Source organism: Asparagus officinalis, chromosome 4 (genome assembly GCF_001876935.1).
Source record: "Asparagus officinalis chromosome 4, Aspof.V1, whole genome shotgun sequence".
Classification (NCBI taxonomy): domain Eukaryota; kingdom Viridiplantae; phylum Streptophyta; class Magnoliopsida; order Asparagales; family Asparagaceae; genus Asparagus; species Asparagus officinalis.
Genome location: NC_033797.1, coordinates 42,230,008 through 42,247,295, shown reverse-complemented (window position 1 = coordinate 42,247,295; position 17,288 = coordinate 42,230,008). Strand labels below are relative to the sequence as shown.

Sequence of the window (17,288 nt, the reverse complement as noted above, 5' to 3'; positions counted from 1 at the left end):
AATTACCTCTCTGATTGTTTAGAAACCCTAAAACAATCCTTTATATAGGTGTACAAATGTGGATGGCAATTTGGTAAATAACCAGACCCAAAACCAACAGGAATTCGTGTGAACAGAAACCCAAACGAACCAGGAAACCATCGATGAGTCGACTCATGACTGAGATGAGTCGACTCGTCAGAAACTGAACAAAACTCAAAAACCAGCGGTGAGTCGACTCATGACAGTCATGAGTCAACTCAACCTGATGAGTCGACTCATGACTCTTATGAGTCGACTCACAGGCTGAAAACTGGATACTTCGATTCTTCTGCTCGTTATCTCGTTCCACGCTTCCTCCTGTGTTTCCTTGTACTGTTTGATACCTCTATTCTCATGCTATCATAAGAATCATCTATCCTCAAGCTCCCATGAGGATCGCTAAGTTCTGAAGAGAAGATACACCCGTATCACACATACCTCAGGCCAACTATGATCATTGGTGCCCGTAATTATCGGTCCATCGATCCGGAGCCCAAGTATGACGGTCACGTCCTGTAAGGTGATGGTTCACTCCCCTATATGTATATGAAAGGTGTTGGTCTCTGTCCTCCACCTCTCAATTAGTGCAGTGATAAGCGGCCAATCAAGCCTAATATATTGCACTGTCGAACACTCTCGGAACTCGACTTGAGCAATAAGCTGTAGTACTCTCTCATCCTTAATGACCCAAGCCGAATAACTCTGGGAATGTTCTATCATGGTGATGTCTGGTACGGGCTGCACGTCAAAAAGAATTGATTAAGTATATTGAGGGAAAAAAAATTAGTACTAATGCTAAGGAATATATACAAAATATGTTTTACCTGTCCTGAGCTAATATAGTATGAACAGTGGCTCGCCTGGAGGGTCAAAACGTCGGGGTGTAATAAATATAACTGAGAATAATATTAGAAGACAATGTACAATGTGTTAGATCTTTCTGTTGAAATACAGACTTAGTTATATATAAACAACAAACGAATGTGCAACATGAAGAAAACAATAACTTGAAACCAAACATTAAATTTATATAACATCGTACGAAACGCTACAAATTACAATCATAAATAACTTACAGAAACAAACACAGATCGAATTCAGTACGAATAACAATCACAAATGACATACGGAAACAAACACAGAACGAAACCGCTACAAATTATAACATCAACGCCTAATCCTAGCTGGACGAGTATTTTTGTTATGGCCCGGTTGATCGCATCTACTACACTTATTTCTCCTCCTAACTCCTTCACGACCATCATCCATACAATTTCTATTTCATACGATACGAGAGCGCCCCACCGACCTTTTATACAAATGAGATAATATTTGTGGCCCGTCTTGTGTCTAATGTCGACTATCATATGGTGGACGAAAGCACTTTTTATACGTTTGCTGATAGTTGTAAGTAGAATACCAAGCCGCGACAAACTCATAATGTGAAATCCTCGCACCACCCTATAGATCAGAACAAGTTACGACAACATGTGAACAAGAAATCCATTGTAGTTGCGGTACATTGCAAGTGCACGTACATGTGTGATCCACTAACATGTTAACTTTGTAAGAGCGACTTTCTATATGCGATATTCCCTCAATGACCTCTCATTCATTAAAATTGTATCTTACGATATGAAAGGATCGAGCTTGCACAATCCGAGCCGCTAGCATTTCATCAACCTTCGGTGTGAGCTCTGAGCGCACAATCCGAGCCGCTAGCATTTCATCAACCTTCGGTGTGAGCTCTGAGCGGATATTTTTACCAAGTACGCGACGTCGTAGAAAGAAGTTATTAAGTCTGTAAAATGTTTTAGCAACTAGTGACTATATTGGCATACCGCGTGCTCCCCTGAGCACGCCATTGAAACTCTCAGAAGCGTTCGTAGTCATCATACAGAACCGTCTCCCGCCATCTTCACATAAAATCCACTTATCAACATTGTGTGGTCCCAAACTAGTTTCGATCCAATCATGTGCAGCTCGAGAAATGAACTTAATCCTCTCTCGCATTGTGTGGTCCCAAACTAGTTTCGATCCAATCATGTGCAGCTCGAGAAATGAACTTAATCCTCTCTCGTATTTGGTCATAAACTAATTTTTCTCCAATCATGTGCAGCTCGAGAAATGAACTTAATCCTCTCTCGTATTTGGTCATAAACTAATTTTTCTGTTGCACAGCCGGCTTGTCAAAGAAGATCTTGAACCTGACCGTTTCCATATTTCTTCTTGAAGTTGTCCCTAATATGTCACAAGTAATAACGATGTGCATGTGATGATGGGAAATATCATTGGAGTGCTCTTGGAATTCCTTTCATCCTATCAGATATGAATGTAATCGGCCGCGCCCCCACACTAAGGATATGATATCGTATACATGCAAAAAAAACACGCCCAATTCTCTATGTTTTCAACATCAACCACTGCAAACGCCAAAGGAAATAAACTGTCATCCGCGTCAACTCTGGTGGTAACAAGCAAAACGTCTTTGTACTTGCCGTATAAGTGGGTGTCATCAATGCTAAGAAGAGGACGACAATATTGAAACCCTCAATATAAGGCCCAAATGCCCAAAATACACATGTGAATCGTCGTTCTTCGTCTTTAAGAGGGCCTGATGAAACTTCATATACAATCCCAGGATTTTCTCTTTTGAGTGCTTCAAGATAATGCGGTAAGATCTCCTGATGAAACTTCATATACAATCCCAGGATTTTCTCTTTTGAGTGCTTCAAGATAATGCGGTAAGATCTCATAAGATTTGTCCCAATCCCTTTTCTCTTTTGAGTGCTTCAAGATAATGCGGTAAGATCTCATAAGATTTGTCCCAATCCCCAAATATTTCTATCATCGCCTTCCTCCTAGCATTCCAATACTTATTGTATGATACATCCAAGTTGATCGCTTTATGCACTAAAAGACTAATATCTTTCGGCCGTAAATTAAGATCATTCCTTAGATACGGTAAAATCAATCGATATATAAAAGAAGAGGACGCATGCTTGTTATTCATCTCCAATCGAGGAATGCCACATGTGTGGACTCTGTTGTACGCCGTGATTTTAAAATGCCCACCTACTCTTACACCCGAACGTGAATTAAGCTTCTAAGGACAATTCGCATTCCCGTCATAGTGTCCACCAAGATCTTCGTCTTCACCATCTTTACGATAAAAACAAACCACATTATAGCTTGTTGTGTTATTTTTTGTTTGCCTAAACTTGACATTTTTTGCAATGGCATACGAGCGAAGTGCATGGATCAATTTCTTCTTGCTCTCATAAAGATCTCCCTTCATGAATGAGAAGTCCTCGCCCTGCGTATCATGACCGCTATTAGTGCCAATAGGAACACTTTCCATCACGGAGTTATCAATCCATTCTTCTCCTTAAAGTTCATCGGGCGGAGGATCCTCTAAGACAACGTACTCATTATTAGCATAACATCCGTCAATGTGGTGGTTGTCCCCTTCATCATGATCTATTAAGGTCATGCTATTAATTTGTAAGCCCTCCTCTTCATCATCATTCTCAGATTCAACACTTGCATTATCTTCTTGAACTCTCGTGTTAGTATCGAAAGCATTCAAAGTGCCCACAAATGAAGGACCGCTCATATATTGTGATTGTGTCCAACCTTCATCTTATTGAGGAGATAAAAAGCCAACAGAATCAACATCAGGGTCCTCCAACATGCGGGAGTACATTCCGTCATAATTCAACGATTTGCCCAAATTCAGAATCAACATCAGGGTCCTCCAACATGCGGGAGTACATTCCGTCATAATTCAACGATTTGCCCAAATTCCTTTGATGTTTTTCAATGAACAATTCGTCAACGATTTGCCCAAATTCCTTTGATGTTTTTCAATGAACAATTCGATCGAACGCTTCTCGTCATGTAAAACTCTAATGAGACTCATATCGTAGTCACTTGATATTTGAATGCCGTATGTCTTGTTCTCCACTATAGTATAATTGCAAATAACATTGAGGTGATACTCACGCGAGTTGGTTAATGTAAGTTTGTGTAATTCATTAACCAACTCATCGAAAGTATACGATTTTGTTATAAACAACGGTCTCGTGGCACCTTCTTCATAAACGGGCATGTTATTTTTTGATCCCATCATAAGAACAAAGAATTACGATTCGATCGTTCATCGTTACCTTTGAAGAGTAAAAAAATTCAAAAACAATATTACACGAAAAGACTTTAAAAATTGATTGTTACTTATTATTAAATCCTATATCAATTTTAGAGAACCATAATTTTACCCAAATTCATATACCGATGTCATACGTGTGTAGTAACACTAATTTTTACATTATTGATAATTTCCCCTCTAAATCGACAAAATTATTTAAGTTTTCTTGATAATTTCCCCTCTAAATCGACAAAATTATTTAAGTTTTCTTCACAAAATTCATAAATAATTCACAATAAAATTCTAAAATCAGTTTTCTTCACAAAATTCATAAATAATTCACAATAAAATTCTAAAATCTAATTTTTTACATGTAATCACTATGAGATAGTGAGAAAATAAAAGAAATTAAGAGAATAAATTTTTTTAGAGGATTTTACCTTCAATCTGTCGAACTCCGACGACAACGATGGTTCCAGCGGTCGAAAATGGGGGGAGGCGGTCGGAAATGGGGACAGCGGTCGGAAATGGCCTGGGACGGCGACAGTTGGGACGAGGGAGAGAGGGCTAGGGTTTGGGGCGGCGGCGTGAGGAGTGAGATCAGGGCTCTTCACAAGTACACCCGCGCTTATATAGGGGAGGCCGAAACTCCACGAGAGTCCGACTCCCGTGGAGTTACAGGCTTTAATTTCCCAGAGAGCGATTCTCTGGGAAATTTGGCCTGTAACTCCACAGGAGTTGAACTTCCGTGGAGTTTTTAATACTCTAACAGACTTCACGGGAGTTCAACTCCCGTGAAGTCCGTTCTCTGAGGGTGTGTTTGGATTTCAATGAGGTTAAGGGAAGTTAAGGGAAACTAGGTGAGAGAATGGAAGGGAAGGGAAGGGAGTTCCCTTTGCCTTGGTTACACCCCAATTTGAGGGGTAACAAATTTTATACTATTAGGGGGTGAACCAAAGGAAACTAGGGTAAATAACTTCACCTCCTAAATGTTCCCAAACAAGGTGAATGGTTCCCCTAATTTTCCTTCACCCTTATTCCCCTCAATCCAAACAAGTCCTGAATAAATCTTCAGGGGAGTTCAACTCCCGTGAAGATTTTGAAGAAATTAATCTTCACGGGAGTTGAACTCCCGTGAAATTTAACTAAAAAACTTCACGGGAGTTCAACTCCCGTGAAGTTTTGTAAAAAAAAATCAGAAACCGACCTAAAACCAGGTCGGTTTTTAAAAATAACTTCGAAACCAGTCATATTTTACAAATAAAAGTCTAAATAGGACTGTTTTGAAAATTTGTCCTTATTATCTCCTTCATTTTATTTTCCGATGTAGATTTGTAGCTTGATATAATTACATAAGTACATATTTGATATTTCCCGACCATTAAAGAAGGGAAATTCTTAAATAGGTCGGGTTTGGATATTACACTGCAGCCTAAATTCGACCCGACCCATTTCCTTGCTCCTCGGGGATTTAGGGCTTTCGTCTCGCTGCGCTCTCGTCCTCCATCTCTCTTCTTCATTCTCCAGAGATCAAACAGCAATGGCGCTCGAAGAGCCGCTCCTCTCATCTTCAGCACAATTACAGAAGCATGAAGAACAAGAACAAGATGAATTCGAAGAGGAAGAGGAAGAGCAATGGTCTTCAGATTCTGAGGTAGGAGACGCGCTGGATTGGTTGGATTCTAGAGAAGGGATCGAAGGCGACGTGTCTTCCGTCTCGTTCTCCCACGTGGCAGCGAGAGGGAGGCCCAACGCCCATGGCGGACTCCTCTCTCGGCCTCTCCAGCCCATCTCCAATCGAAGCCAGAAGTTCTCATCTCGTTTTAGGGCTAACCCTTTGGAGGTAACCCTAACTTTACTGTAAAAAGGGTAATTTTAGTAGTGTGTTGTATTTGAATTCTGATTTTGCGTTGGATTTAGGAGTGGGAGGGTAGGCTTAACGTGGGCATGTCAAATTCAGTGGCTACTGAAATCCGAGACAGCGTTCGAGGTATGGCCATTGGGAGAATCAAGAACACAGAGAAAGCAGACCGTGCCACTGTCGAGCAGGTGATTTTTATTGCATAGGCTTAATATTTGATGATTTGAAACGCACACTGACCCGAAATGTTTATATTGTTGCTAAAGCTATCCATGTCGAAACGTTTGGTTTCTTCGCGTATTAAGTGATCGCTGTGATGAGAGTATGAGTTCACATTTACCTTCTTTGGTAGTGCTTCAAGAGTTCTTAGAAATAGCAAACGTGCAAAAGAACAGCCAGCTGTTTATGGGTTGTCTATTTAATTAATCCCTTTGTTTTCATAATGCTTTGACTTTGTAACTTAAGTGAATTAGGTTGTAAGTATTACTAAAGTCTGAAGAGATAGCTGAGGTCTGGCAACCCATTTAATTACTGAATGTTTTTGTATGTCCACAACAACAACAACAACCACAACAACCAAACCTTTATCCCAAATGTTTGGGGTCGGGTACATGAATCCTATTTTTCTATTCCATTCTGTTACGGGTCATTTCCTCCGTTACGTTAATCTTAATCATATCCTTCTTAATTGCTTCTGACCTAGTCATTCTAGGTCGACCTCTAGATCTCCTAGCCCATTAACTCTAATATTATCACTTTTCCTAATCGGTGCACTAAGGGTTCTCCTTTGTATGTGACCAAACCATCTTTTAAAGATTTAGAGAGAGAAAGGTCGGAACTGACGAAATTTTCAAACTATCATTTCTGTTATTTTTGTATTTTGATATGCTTAAATGAATTTTAAAGGTTACATTTTGGGAAATTTGGTTGTACTAATGGCGATTATCATAGTTTTCCATAGAAGAGGAACAAAGTTAGTTATATGTTTTCCCCTATTTTCTACTTAAATTCAACATCATGGCAGTTGATTATTGAACTCTTTCCTTATGTCTTTGGAATTCATTGATGAATTTGTAACACAATTCTGACATTACGTTTAAGCTCTATCTCCAATATATGCTTTTTCCCCCCTAACAGCACCTAGGTGAAGCCCATGAATCTTGTATATAATATGTACATAATAGATATAAGTACCTATGTAGGATGCCCTCATATCAATCCTAGAAATCTGTTCATGTTGCCATATTGTAATCTCCATCTTTTGTCTCTTTTACTATTTGCTTCATACATTACTTATTGTATTATTTGTCTCAACGCTTCCCATCCTTGTTTCATTTATTTATTAATTCCACTATAATAATTTGTATAGGCAAGTTTCTTTCTTTTGATGGGTGAAAGTTTGAGTTTATTTACTAAACTATTCCAAGTAGCTTGATTTGGTTTCCATATTGGACCTTTTCGCACATTGTATTATTCTATTTGATCTCATCTCAAAATGACCTTTTAGATCTAACCACATAATTAATCTGTTTTATTTGATCTTACCTTTGTAGATTCAACAACTTCGGAGTTGATCTTTACATCACTATGTCCACTATTTATTAGCTTGAGAATTTGAAACAACAAAGACAAAACAACCTATTGTTATGATCCCAATTCAAGCCTGAATTTCTTGTTATTAAAGGCTATTTATTACATTTGTGATTTATGCATCTTAATGTAGCTCAAAATACTTAGGGTGTATTTGGCAATCAGCAAAAACTGGGCTAGGGTCAACCCTAGCCCAGTTCTACTCTAATCCAGTTTCGTGTTGGACCACCACTCCCCAGTCCAACACTAAACTGGTTTTATGGTTTCTTTTTGGCCTAAGAAAATTTGGGTTGGAACTGGCCCAGTTTTTGTCAATAAGAAGGAAACCCAAAATTGGGTCAGGTTCAGTCCAGGCCCATTTTTAGGAGTTTTCCAAAACACCCTTAGTAAATATTTGCATTGCTTTGTAGGATGCATTTCTTTTTATTGAAGGATATTTATTATCGTAGTGATTTATGCATCTCAGTTCTGCTCAAAATAGTTAGTATAATATTTTCATTGTTTTGCAGGCTATTGATCCAAGAACTCGTATGGTTTTGTTCAAGATGCTTAATCGTGGAGTTTTTCATGATATTAATGGTTGTATTTCTACAGGGAAAGAAGTATGCACTCACCATTTGAGACACAACTCTTCTCATCTCTTCTGTTTTTTTTTTGTAATTCTTCATTTGTTTGTTTGATTTGATTTATACTTTTAGGAAATTAATTTAGATGTTTTGGGTCAGAACTGGCATTGATGATCTGAATTTGATACCTTGGCAGGCAAATGTATATCATGCAACTAGATCTGATGGTCAGGAACTGGCAATTAAAGTGTACAAAACTTCTGTTCTCGTTTTCAAGTTAGTAACTTTACTCTATTCTTAAGCTTTCATTTTCTTTCTTTTTTTTGAAAGACAAAGTCCCATTTTCTTGATATAATCATGATGTACTCCTAGTTTATATACTTTTGGATGCCTATGAGTATTTTTTTTTTTGCATGAGAACGTGGTTTATGAACCTGAAGTTATGAGACATATGATTGTTTTGTAAATTTGTTTGTAAGTGTCCTGTTGGGAATATATCTCTCAGTCTTAAGTTCAACAGCATTTGACTTTTATTTCCAGATTGTAAATTTACCTTGGGTAGATCTAGAAGGTGCTGTCTTTACATTAGATTGTCATAATTTCCACAGAACATTTTTATATGCTTGCATCCAGTAATAAGGAGAGTAACTGCTGTGTGTTCTGCAAAGGAAGTTCAATGTGTTCATTCTTCTTTATAGTAACCTTATAGAGATTTGAAGAAAGCAGCTTGTTTTTCTGGACAACAAGCAATGAATTTTTGGTTTGGGACCTTTTCTCAGGTTCCTTGAGTATTTTCAAATAAAGTGTAAGCTAAAAAAAATCGGCAGTGACACATTTTGTTTTTGGAAGAAAGGAAAATGTCATGATGCCCAATGGATCAGGATCTACACATAAATTTCAACAATAGATTTTGTTTATGTGCTATTTCTTCTGTTATATTCCGTAGAATTACTGTAGAATTCAAGCAATGGAAACATCTATTGAGAACATGAGAAGATGAATTAAGGCCATTATAGCACGGCACATAATATAGTAGGGATAGGGAGAAAAAAGTAGGCAGAATGCAAATCAGAAGAGAATATGGTCACTTAGGAACAGCAATTTTTTTTATTCAAAAGGTTAAGAATAATAATAATAATAAATCTACTATAAAAACCTTCAGGCTTTGCAAAAATTAACTTCATAAAATGGCTCAAACTTAATTCTGCATCTAGGGCGTCTTCCATGGGCATCCCTACTTTAAGCTACCAGTGTACCATAGTTATGGTGACATTTGAGCTTAGGATATGGCAGTGTGACATCTTGAAATCGGTGTACATACCAGAGTGCCAGCCTACTGAGGTAGGCCCTTTTGGGGGAATAGTTCATGTTTGTTAGCCTATAATGTATTAGTTGGTTAGAGGGCCTTTTCGGATGAAACCTTCTTATTTTCAAGCTGCGGGTTAACAGATCACATCTGCAGGGTGCAGCACAGGTCTTTTTCAGTTTTGAATTTTAAAGTTTTTTAAGTTACATGTATTCTTTAGAGTTTAGACTGCTCCATTTTCAGTTGTTGCATAGGCTACCCAACTATGTATTTAGTTGGGCTATCCTCTGCATTACCTCTCCCACTGCTGCACCCACAACTCACCGAAGGTTTGTCAATTCTTCTATATTTGATGATCACATCTGGGGCTACTCTATTTTCCATATTTCCCTTTGTTTCTTCCTCACCACCAAAGCTCCCTGTGAGTCTGCACTCTGCAGTTTGATTCAGTAGACTTTCGTTTCTACTGGTTTCATTTTCTTTCTTTCTGATTTCACTCAATTAGCATTTATGTTCAGTTTCACTTGGCACTGGATTGTTGGTTGATGGCATTGACATCATTTGTTGCTTTTCGTTTCTTCTACAGTAAAAGAGAATAATGAACACCATGACAATCTTCTTCAATTCTTCTGAACAGAAATTTTGTATCTGTTATTCAATTCGTTTAAGACCTATTTTGGCTAAAAACAACTATTCAAATTTAAGGCCTTCTCTTCTTGTTTCTCTTATGTACTTTCTTCAATTATCCTTCTCTAGACTGCTTATTAAAGAATTTCAATTAGTTTTTGTGCAATTGCAAATTTACAAATTATAAAGTTATATCGCTCTACTTATAATTTTTTTCGGGTTTCCAAGTTGCTTATTTGTTTTCTTGAGAAGTTCATCAACACAAAATGCAGAGACGGACACACTTTTAGAAACGTGTTGTTGAACTGATAAAGAATAACGTGTCCACTAAGTTTCCAACAGTTGTGTTGTGATGCTTTCCAGTGGGTCAAGTAGAAGGGCAATCTGTAGAAGAAGAAAGGTTAAATGAGGGGGATCATTTCATTTGTTCATATATCTTATCATGCAACTGGGGAATACTTGAATGCATATTTGCATGGACTTAATTTGTGATATCCATTTGCTGTACTTCGTGCACAATGGTTTGTGTCAATCAAGAAGTTGAGACCAATTTGAAGAGCAAATTAGTTTGAGAGTGGCTATGGAAGAATCCCAAAAGGTTTTTGATCCACTGGTCCACTTGTGATAATCTCTTCAAGCAAGTTTCCCTTCATACCTGCATAAATCTTCAACATATCAAAACTGAAAATCATTTTACTCAGTGATGTATATTGAGAAATTTTACCTTCTTCCATCACCTAGAATGAGAACAGAAGAGGCTGATATTTATCCTAGGCTGCATAAACATATTTTACAATAAGGTACATTGCTACTTGCTGCCATTCTAGGTTTCAGGGCAGTCTTTTCTGATAATTTTTCTTTTCTTGTGCCTTCTTTTAGAATAGAGGTCATGGTGATTGCTGGTTAGTGGTAGTAAGTTTGGTTACTCGTTTTGTTCGAGCCTTCTCGAAATGCAATTGTTCGCTGCTTTTGATGATGCAAAAAGGCCATTTCGGTCACTGTAATGATTTTCTCAAGTAATCTACCATATTTCATACTTTGATGATATGTGTGGGGAGTACTCGTCATAAAGGGAAAAAGAAATTTTAGCATTTTGGTTAATTATCGTACCTACCTAGAGGTATCACAAGGTGTAAATTTGTGTAGTAATGGGAGGGAGAAAGAAGGATGAAGTCGTTAAAGATCCTTACTCTCTGTTCGTGCGGAATTAGGCATCTAGCAGATTACAAATAGGTTAGGAATTACAACCAAAGTAGGTACAAATGCATTTTATGCTATTAGTAACTCCTAATTCTAGCCAACCACCACAGCCGCTCATGTATACATCACATCCCAACATTGAAATCTCTGACCACTTGCTCACACACATCCAAAGGATAGATAGGAGGGATGACCAGTTACCAAATAAATTTGGTCCAAAATGCTAGGAATAGATATTCAAACAGCTATTTGTTTTCGTTCCTAATATGCTAGCTGTCCAATTCTATCTTAAAGGAACTATTTGGATGACCAGGATTATGATGCTTTTCACTGGTGTCGGACCTAAAGTAGTGGCCACATATTTATACAATTTATAGTATAATCTTCTTTTAGTGCTTTTACTCCTTTGATTTAATTTTCTCTTCCAGGGATCGAGATCGTTATGTGCAAGGTGATTATCGTTTTAGACATGGTTACTGTAAGCACAATCCAAGAAAAATGGTGAAGACCTGGGCAGAGAAAGAAATGAGAAATCTTTTGAGGTATTGTGCACTTGTGATTAATTCTTTCATTCCCCCTCTTCAAGAAAAAATAAATAAATAAGAAGTAAAGGAGAAGGAAAAAAGAAAGAAAGAAAGAAAGTCAAAAGAAAAAAGGGAGAGAAATGAAAAAGAAAAATTTTCGTAATTCATTTTCTCTTGTTTTCATCTCATGCTGTCGGAAATAAAATAATTACTTTTATTCACTAGTTATTTTCTGAATGTTCCCATCATATGAAACTAATTGTGCTGAGAGAATTTGGAGAGGATTACCCCTATGGGAAAGAGAGTGGACTAGACCTGCTCATTTGGTTTAGCATTTTGTTTTCATGCTTCAAAATGGTTTTTTCCTTCCTTTTCGTTTCTTTTCTTTGAAATGAACATGTTGCAACCGCATTACTGAAAAAACCAGAAACCAGAGATTGCCCTTTCTCACTTGACAACAACAAAAGCCTATATCCTATATTTTTGGAGCCGACGAGTTATTAATTGCTCATAGGAGTCATTCCACAAAGTTACATGAACTATTACTACCTATTTTAAGTAAATGCTGAAAGCTCAGCTTAACCACTATCTCATTAGTGACATTTAGATGATCATAAGTTGATTATTTAGTTGATGTACTCATTGTACTGTATCTGCTAACCAATACTTATGCAGTATATAAGAAAAAAAACGGCTGTCTTAGGAATCAAAGTCAGCAAATAGCCTACTGAAATTAATCTTAATGCAAAAAGGTTACTAAATATATACAAATTTGTCTTTCTTCTCTGTAAATTACGGATTAAATATGTTTACCTTATTATCACATGGAATCTAAATTATGTTACTAAATATATATGACTTTGTCTTTCTTGCTTTCAGGGTAAAGGCAGCTGGAATTAGGTGCCCAATGCCACTTCTTTTAAGATTACATGTTCTGGTTATGGAATTCATTGGTAGGAATGCATTCTACTTTATTATTTCTGTAGGATAAGAGCTTTTTTTTCCTTCTTAAAAACCCTTGGATACGAGGTAAGGTTCATGAGTAATGGTTGTCTACGTATCATGCTTGTAGGATAATTCCAGCATCACAAATCTAGTGACAATTCTCTTAGGTAATAGTGTTTTGTAAATGTCTGATTTAAGTGGATATCCGATGCAGGGAAATCTGGGTGGGCTGCACCTCGCCTAAAGGATGCTGCTTTGTCTGAGGATAAATTACGTGAAAGTTATGTAGAGGTGCATGCTAAATTTCACTGTACTGAACTGCTGTAATTATATTTTAAGAACTTCTCTTTTACCATCCTGCTTTTCTTTATGCAAAATGCACTTCTCAATCTCATCATCATATGAATAACAGACCATAAGTTATATAGTGATTCCTCGTATCTACTTTTTTATCATCACTGTGAACTCATGTCTCTTCTTATAAATTTGCAGTAGTTAAAAGTAGCTTCATTTCATCAAATTTATCAGGAAAAGGTGGTCTGTTAGTTGCTATTTGCAAAGAAGCATATCTAAAAAGTGTATACATGACCCTGTTTTTTCGTTGAGTTGGCCAAGTACCAGCAACGTTTTTTACCATCATATAGGTTAGATTAATACTTTATAGTAAATGTTTACTGCAAGTTTTTTTAAAAGCACCAGCAAAGTTCTACCAAAAACAAATCTGACTTATCATATTATCGAAGTTTAAATGCTAGGCGTCTTTGATCAAAACCCATCATGAGGATTTGTTTAAAAGGTGAGCCTTTGTCTTCTTTGCAACATAATTCCAGGACCACACATATATAATTAGCTTCTCTAGTAACTTTTTGGCTCTCTTCTATTAGGAACATTTTTGTGTTGAATCAAATACGAACCATGGCTTCGCTATCTCCCTCCGCAGTTAAAATTCAATTGCTCTTGCATCACCACCATGTTAAGATTAATAGACCTTCCTCTATGTACTCTCTCAGCAAATCTTCTCTGACCATTTTGCTTGTTATCAGCATAATATTAGCCAATATATGCATAATAGCTGCTTTATGGATATATTTTCATGTGCCCCCATCTTATTTACCCAATAGATTGCATTTCTTTAAGTGAGTTTTGCTTTAATTATAAAAGATGGAATACTGGCTAGTTTTTGTGCTAATTTAAGCAGCAATCACTTCTTTCTTGTTGTTCCCTTATGTTCAGCAATAGTCTGACTCTTATTATTGTGAGACGTTCATATTGTATGTTTTTGTATGTGGAGATGGTTGTACTTTGGGCTTTCTGGAAGATGTTCATGTTCTATTATTTACTTGAAGCCCAGTAAAAACTTACCACCTTATAAAATGCTTGAGGGTGGAAATTGATTGGTTTTGAGTACAATGGCAGGTAGAGACCTTCCGGGTGGGTGAAGGTGACAGGAATCATTTTCTGTAAAGAATGTTAGACCGGGTTATTAGCATTGTTCAATGGGGGTTTTAATGGGCATTGAAAAGTATCGAATGACTGCTATATATTTTGGCTTAAGTGCTAAAAGCGATGTGATCTTAGTTTCCCAGTGAACATCATCTCTAGTAGTACAATCTTAATAAACTGACAGCTTGGTTTGATAACCTTGTTTATGCTAAGAAGCTGACATCAGCCTTTAATTTTGATTATTTAACTTTGTATGCACGAAGCAATTTAAGTTCTGCTTGATCCTGGATTGTGTAAATTTAATCCACATAATCTTAATTGGAACTTGATTTTAAAATTTCAGTGGTGGAAGATTTTGAATAACTTCTTCCCCATCAAAACTCTTGGTTGAAGAAGTAGGATCTGGGACTTCTTCCCTGGAAATGATAATACAAATCGACTTGCCTGATAACAATGGTTGACCAGTTGCACCATTTAAATCTAGAGCATTTGGTGTCTGCTCTGCTTCACATAACAATCTCAAATTGAGATATCCAGAACTGAAATGTAAGGCTGTTAGTATAAGCTCAATCAAACCCATTAATCTCCATTGTGACCTCATATTGTATCCCTATGAATTCTCATATCCCTCTGCCAATTCTCAGTTTAGACCCCTTGGTCCAATGCTCTAGTCAGTTAAATTTTAAAAGGTTAAGGTGTGAGACAAAAAATAATATGTTTATGTTCATTGTCTGTTCAACCATATTAATATATGATTTGGCTAATTTGTTTGTGTTGGATGCAACTGATGCTTTTTTAACATGAATATTTTAAGTTCACTGTCTCATATCTGCAATGCAAACTTTTTTCAGAAATTTTGAAGTGACTAAAACTAACTTGTTTCCTGGTATTCATGTGTTCTAGATCATTACTGCTATGCGCACATTATACCAGAAGTGTAAATTGGTGCATGGGGATCTCAGCGAATATAATATACTTTATTTTGAGGCAAGTTCATGTCAACTACATTTTAATGTATATTTGTGCTGATTCATTTCTATTTCTGGTTAAAACAACAACATGAACAACTATGCAGCTTTTTACCACCTAACAGTTGATACCATCTTTCAGGGTCACTTGTACGTCATTGATGTTTCTCAGTCAGTGGACCTTGATCACCCTTTGGCCTTAGATTTCCTACGAGAAGATTGTCTTCATGTCTCAGTAAGATGATTTACTTTCAGTTGCGGCTACTATATTGTGCTTAGGGTTAGATATGATTAGCTTTTAATTGTTAATGTTTGTTGCAGGATTTCTTTAAAAAACGTGGAGTTGCTGCCATGACAGTTAAAGAACTATTTGACTTTGTGATTGATCCATCCATTGCAGATGAAGATGTGGATGAATATCTAGAAAAGGTAGGTCTTTTACTCTATAGCACTTGAAATTCCTCCCAAAGCAAGGTTTGCAAAGTTTGTGGATTTGCTAAAACATTAACTAGAAGGGTTTAATTCTGATATAACTAAATTACTCAGGTCCAGCAGAAGGTTTTAGAAAGAGGAGAATCATACCAAGAGGATACCATTGCATCAACGGTCTTTGTGCAGGTATTCTTGAAATTGATATTCTTTTTAAACTATCTGGTCTACTTTATATGACACATCACATCTACAGGCAGCATAATTGGGCAGACTTTAGAATTATATCTAGTTTTGTGAACTTGATCCATGTCCAATCCATACCATTGCTTTGATAGGTTTGTCTAGTTGTCCAGTTCCCTGATTAATCCCTAGAAGAGGCTGAAGTAAGCAGAAAGAAGGAAATATCTTCCCCAATTTCTGTGAGATTTTGTGCCATACTTGTCTTGCCATAGGGACTTCACACGTTTTATGTAATCAGATCCTGACATACTGATTTTGCCTTTGTTTAAACTGTACCATTCACTTGAAAGCATTTAGTGTAGTCTTGAAACAGTTCATGATGGAACCAACCCTCAATATTCAATACGCGTCCTCCTACCTGCCTAGCTTTTTTTGGGAAAAGAAAATCTTTTCCATTTTTAAACATGTCATTTAGAAATTCCTATTTGGGAAACATGTTCAATAGTCATATGCGGCAAGGAATATGCCTCCCAACGCAACTGGTTCCAAATCAGAGTTTCAGTTGCAGGGAGATGCTGTTTGCTAGCTCTCTCCTCTATTCATTTTTATGAGTGCAGTCTCACAACCCACTGTGGCTGAATAATCTCGCAGTTTGTTTTGTAGCTTGCTTAGTTTCTTTTTTGGCATTTTGTTGTGTCAACTTTTAATCAAAACATTAAATATTAATTTCTTAAATGATCATATTTCACATATATTGCTGGTTCCTAATTGCTGCATTTGCTGTCCGTTAATTCAGACAGTAGATCGTGTAAAGAATTGTGAGGAGGAGCTTACGCAGATGGCAATGCATCAACGTCCTTTGGTGGGATACAAGGACACATCAAAAGAAATTTATGACAAACCTCTAATGGACTTCATAGAAACTAGAAATAAGATCGGTCAACAACAGAAGAAACTGGAGGCAACAAAACTCCGGGAGCCTCAAGAACCTGTGCAGGATCTACAGAGAAAGTGTTCTGTACAAGACACACCTGAGAATTCAGCAGATGATGACGATGTTTCAGGCAGTGAATCTGGAGAAGATGAATCAGGTTATGAAAGTGAGAAAAAGTTGGATCCAGATGAAAAAAGAGCTGCTCGAAAGGAGCATAAGAAAAAAGTGAAAGAGGAGAAGAGGGAAGCGAGGAAAACCAAAACCCCGAAGGCTGAGAAGAAACGAAGAAAGAAGCTGGCCAAAGCCAAGTGTAGCAGGTAGAACGTCTGCCCATCTATCTGTAGATATAGCTTTGACAAATTTTGTTCTCCTATTCGTATTTTGCTTTATTTGTGGAACTAAAAGTTCCATGCTTATTTATTTGTGCACTTGTATTACGAGGGAGAGGAATTAAATTAAATTATTTAATGTTGAGATTATTGTGGAATATTTGGTGATTTCAGAGATATTCGGGAGGATAGCTCCTTGTCTTCCTTTTCTTTGC

General features: G+C 37.1%; 1 protein-coding gene across 1 annotated transcript; it reads left to right on the top strand.

Annotated features, from left to right (window-relative positions):
- On the top strand, positions 5,648-17,288 carry LOC109837296 (serine/threonine-protein kinase RIO1-like). Its single transcript, XM_020405483.1, has 12 exons — positions 5,648-6,011; positions 6,089-6,217; positions 8,129-8,221; positions 8,382-8,461; positions 11,747-11,860; positions 12,722-12,795; positions 13,002-13,078; positions 15,134-15,217; positions 15,341-15,433; positions 15,520-15,627; positions 15,745-15,816; positions 16,607-17,288. The coding sequence occupies exons 1-12, from the start codon at positions 5,709-5,711 to the stop codon at positions 17,063-17,065; spliced, it is 1,686 nt and encodes a 561-aa protein (XP_020261072.1). The 5' UTR covers positions 5,648-5,708; the 3' UTR covers positions 17,066-17,288.

Excerpts from the sequence above, each read along its gene's own strand:
- LOC109837296 (XM_020405483.1), top strand. The coding sequence starts at position 5,709 with ATGGCGCTCGAAGAGCCGCTCCTCTCATCTTCAGCACAATTACAGAAG. Across the intron at positions 8,462-11,746 it reads ACTTCTGTTCTCGTTTTCAA|GGATCGAGATCGTTATGTGC; the intron begins GTTAGTAACTTT and ends TTTCTCTTCCAG. Across the intron at positions 15,218-15,340 it reads ATAATATACTTTATTTTGAG|GGTCACTTGTACGTCATTGA; the intron begins GCAAGTTCATGT and ends ACCATCTTTCAG.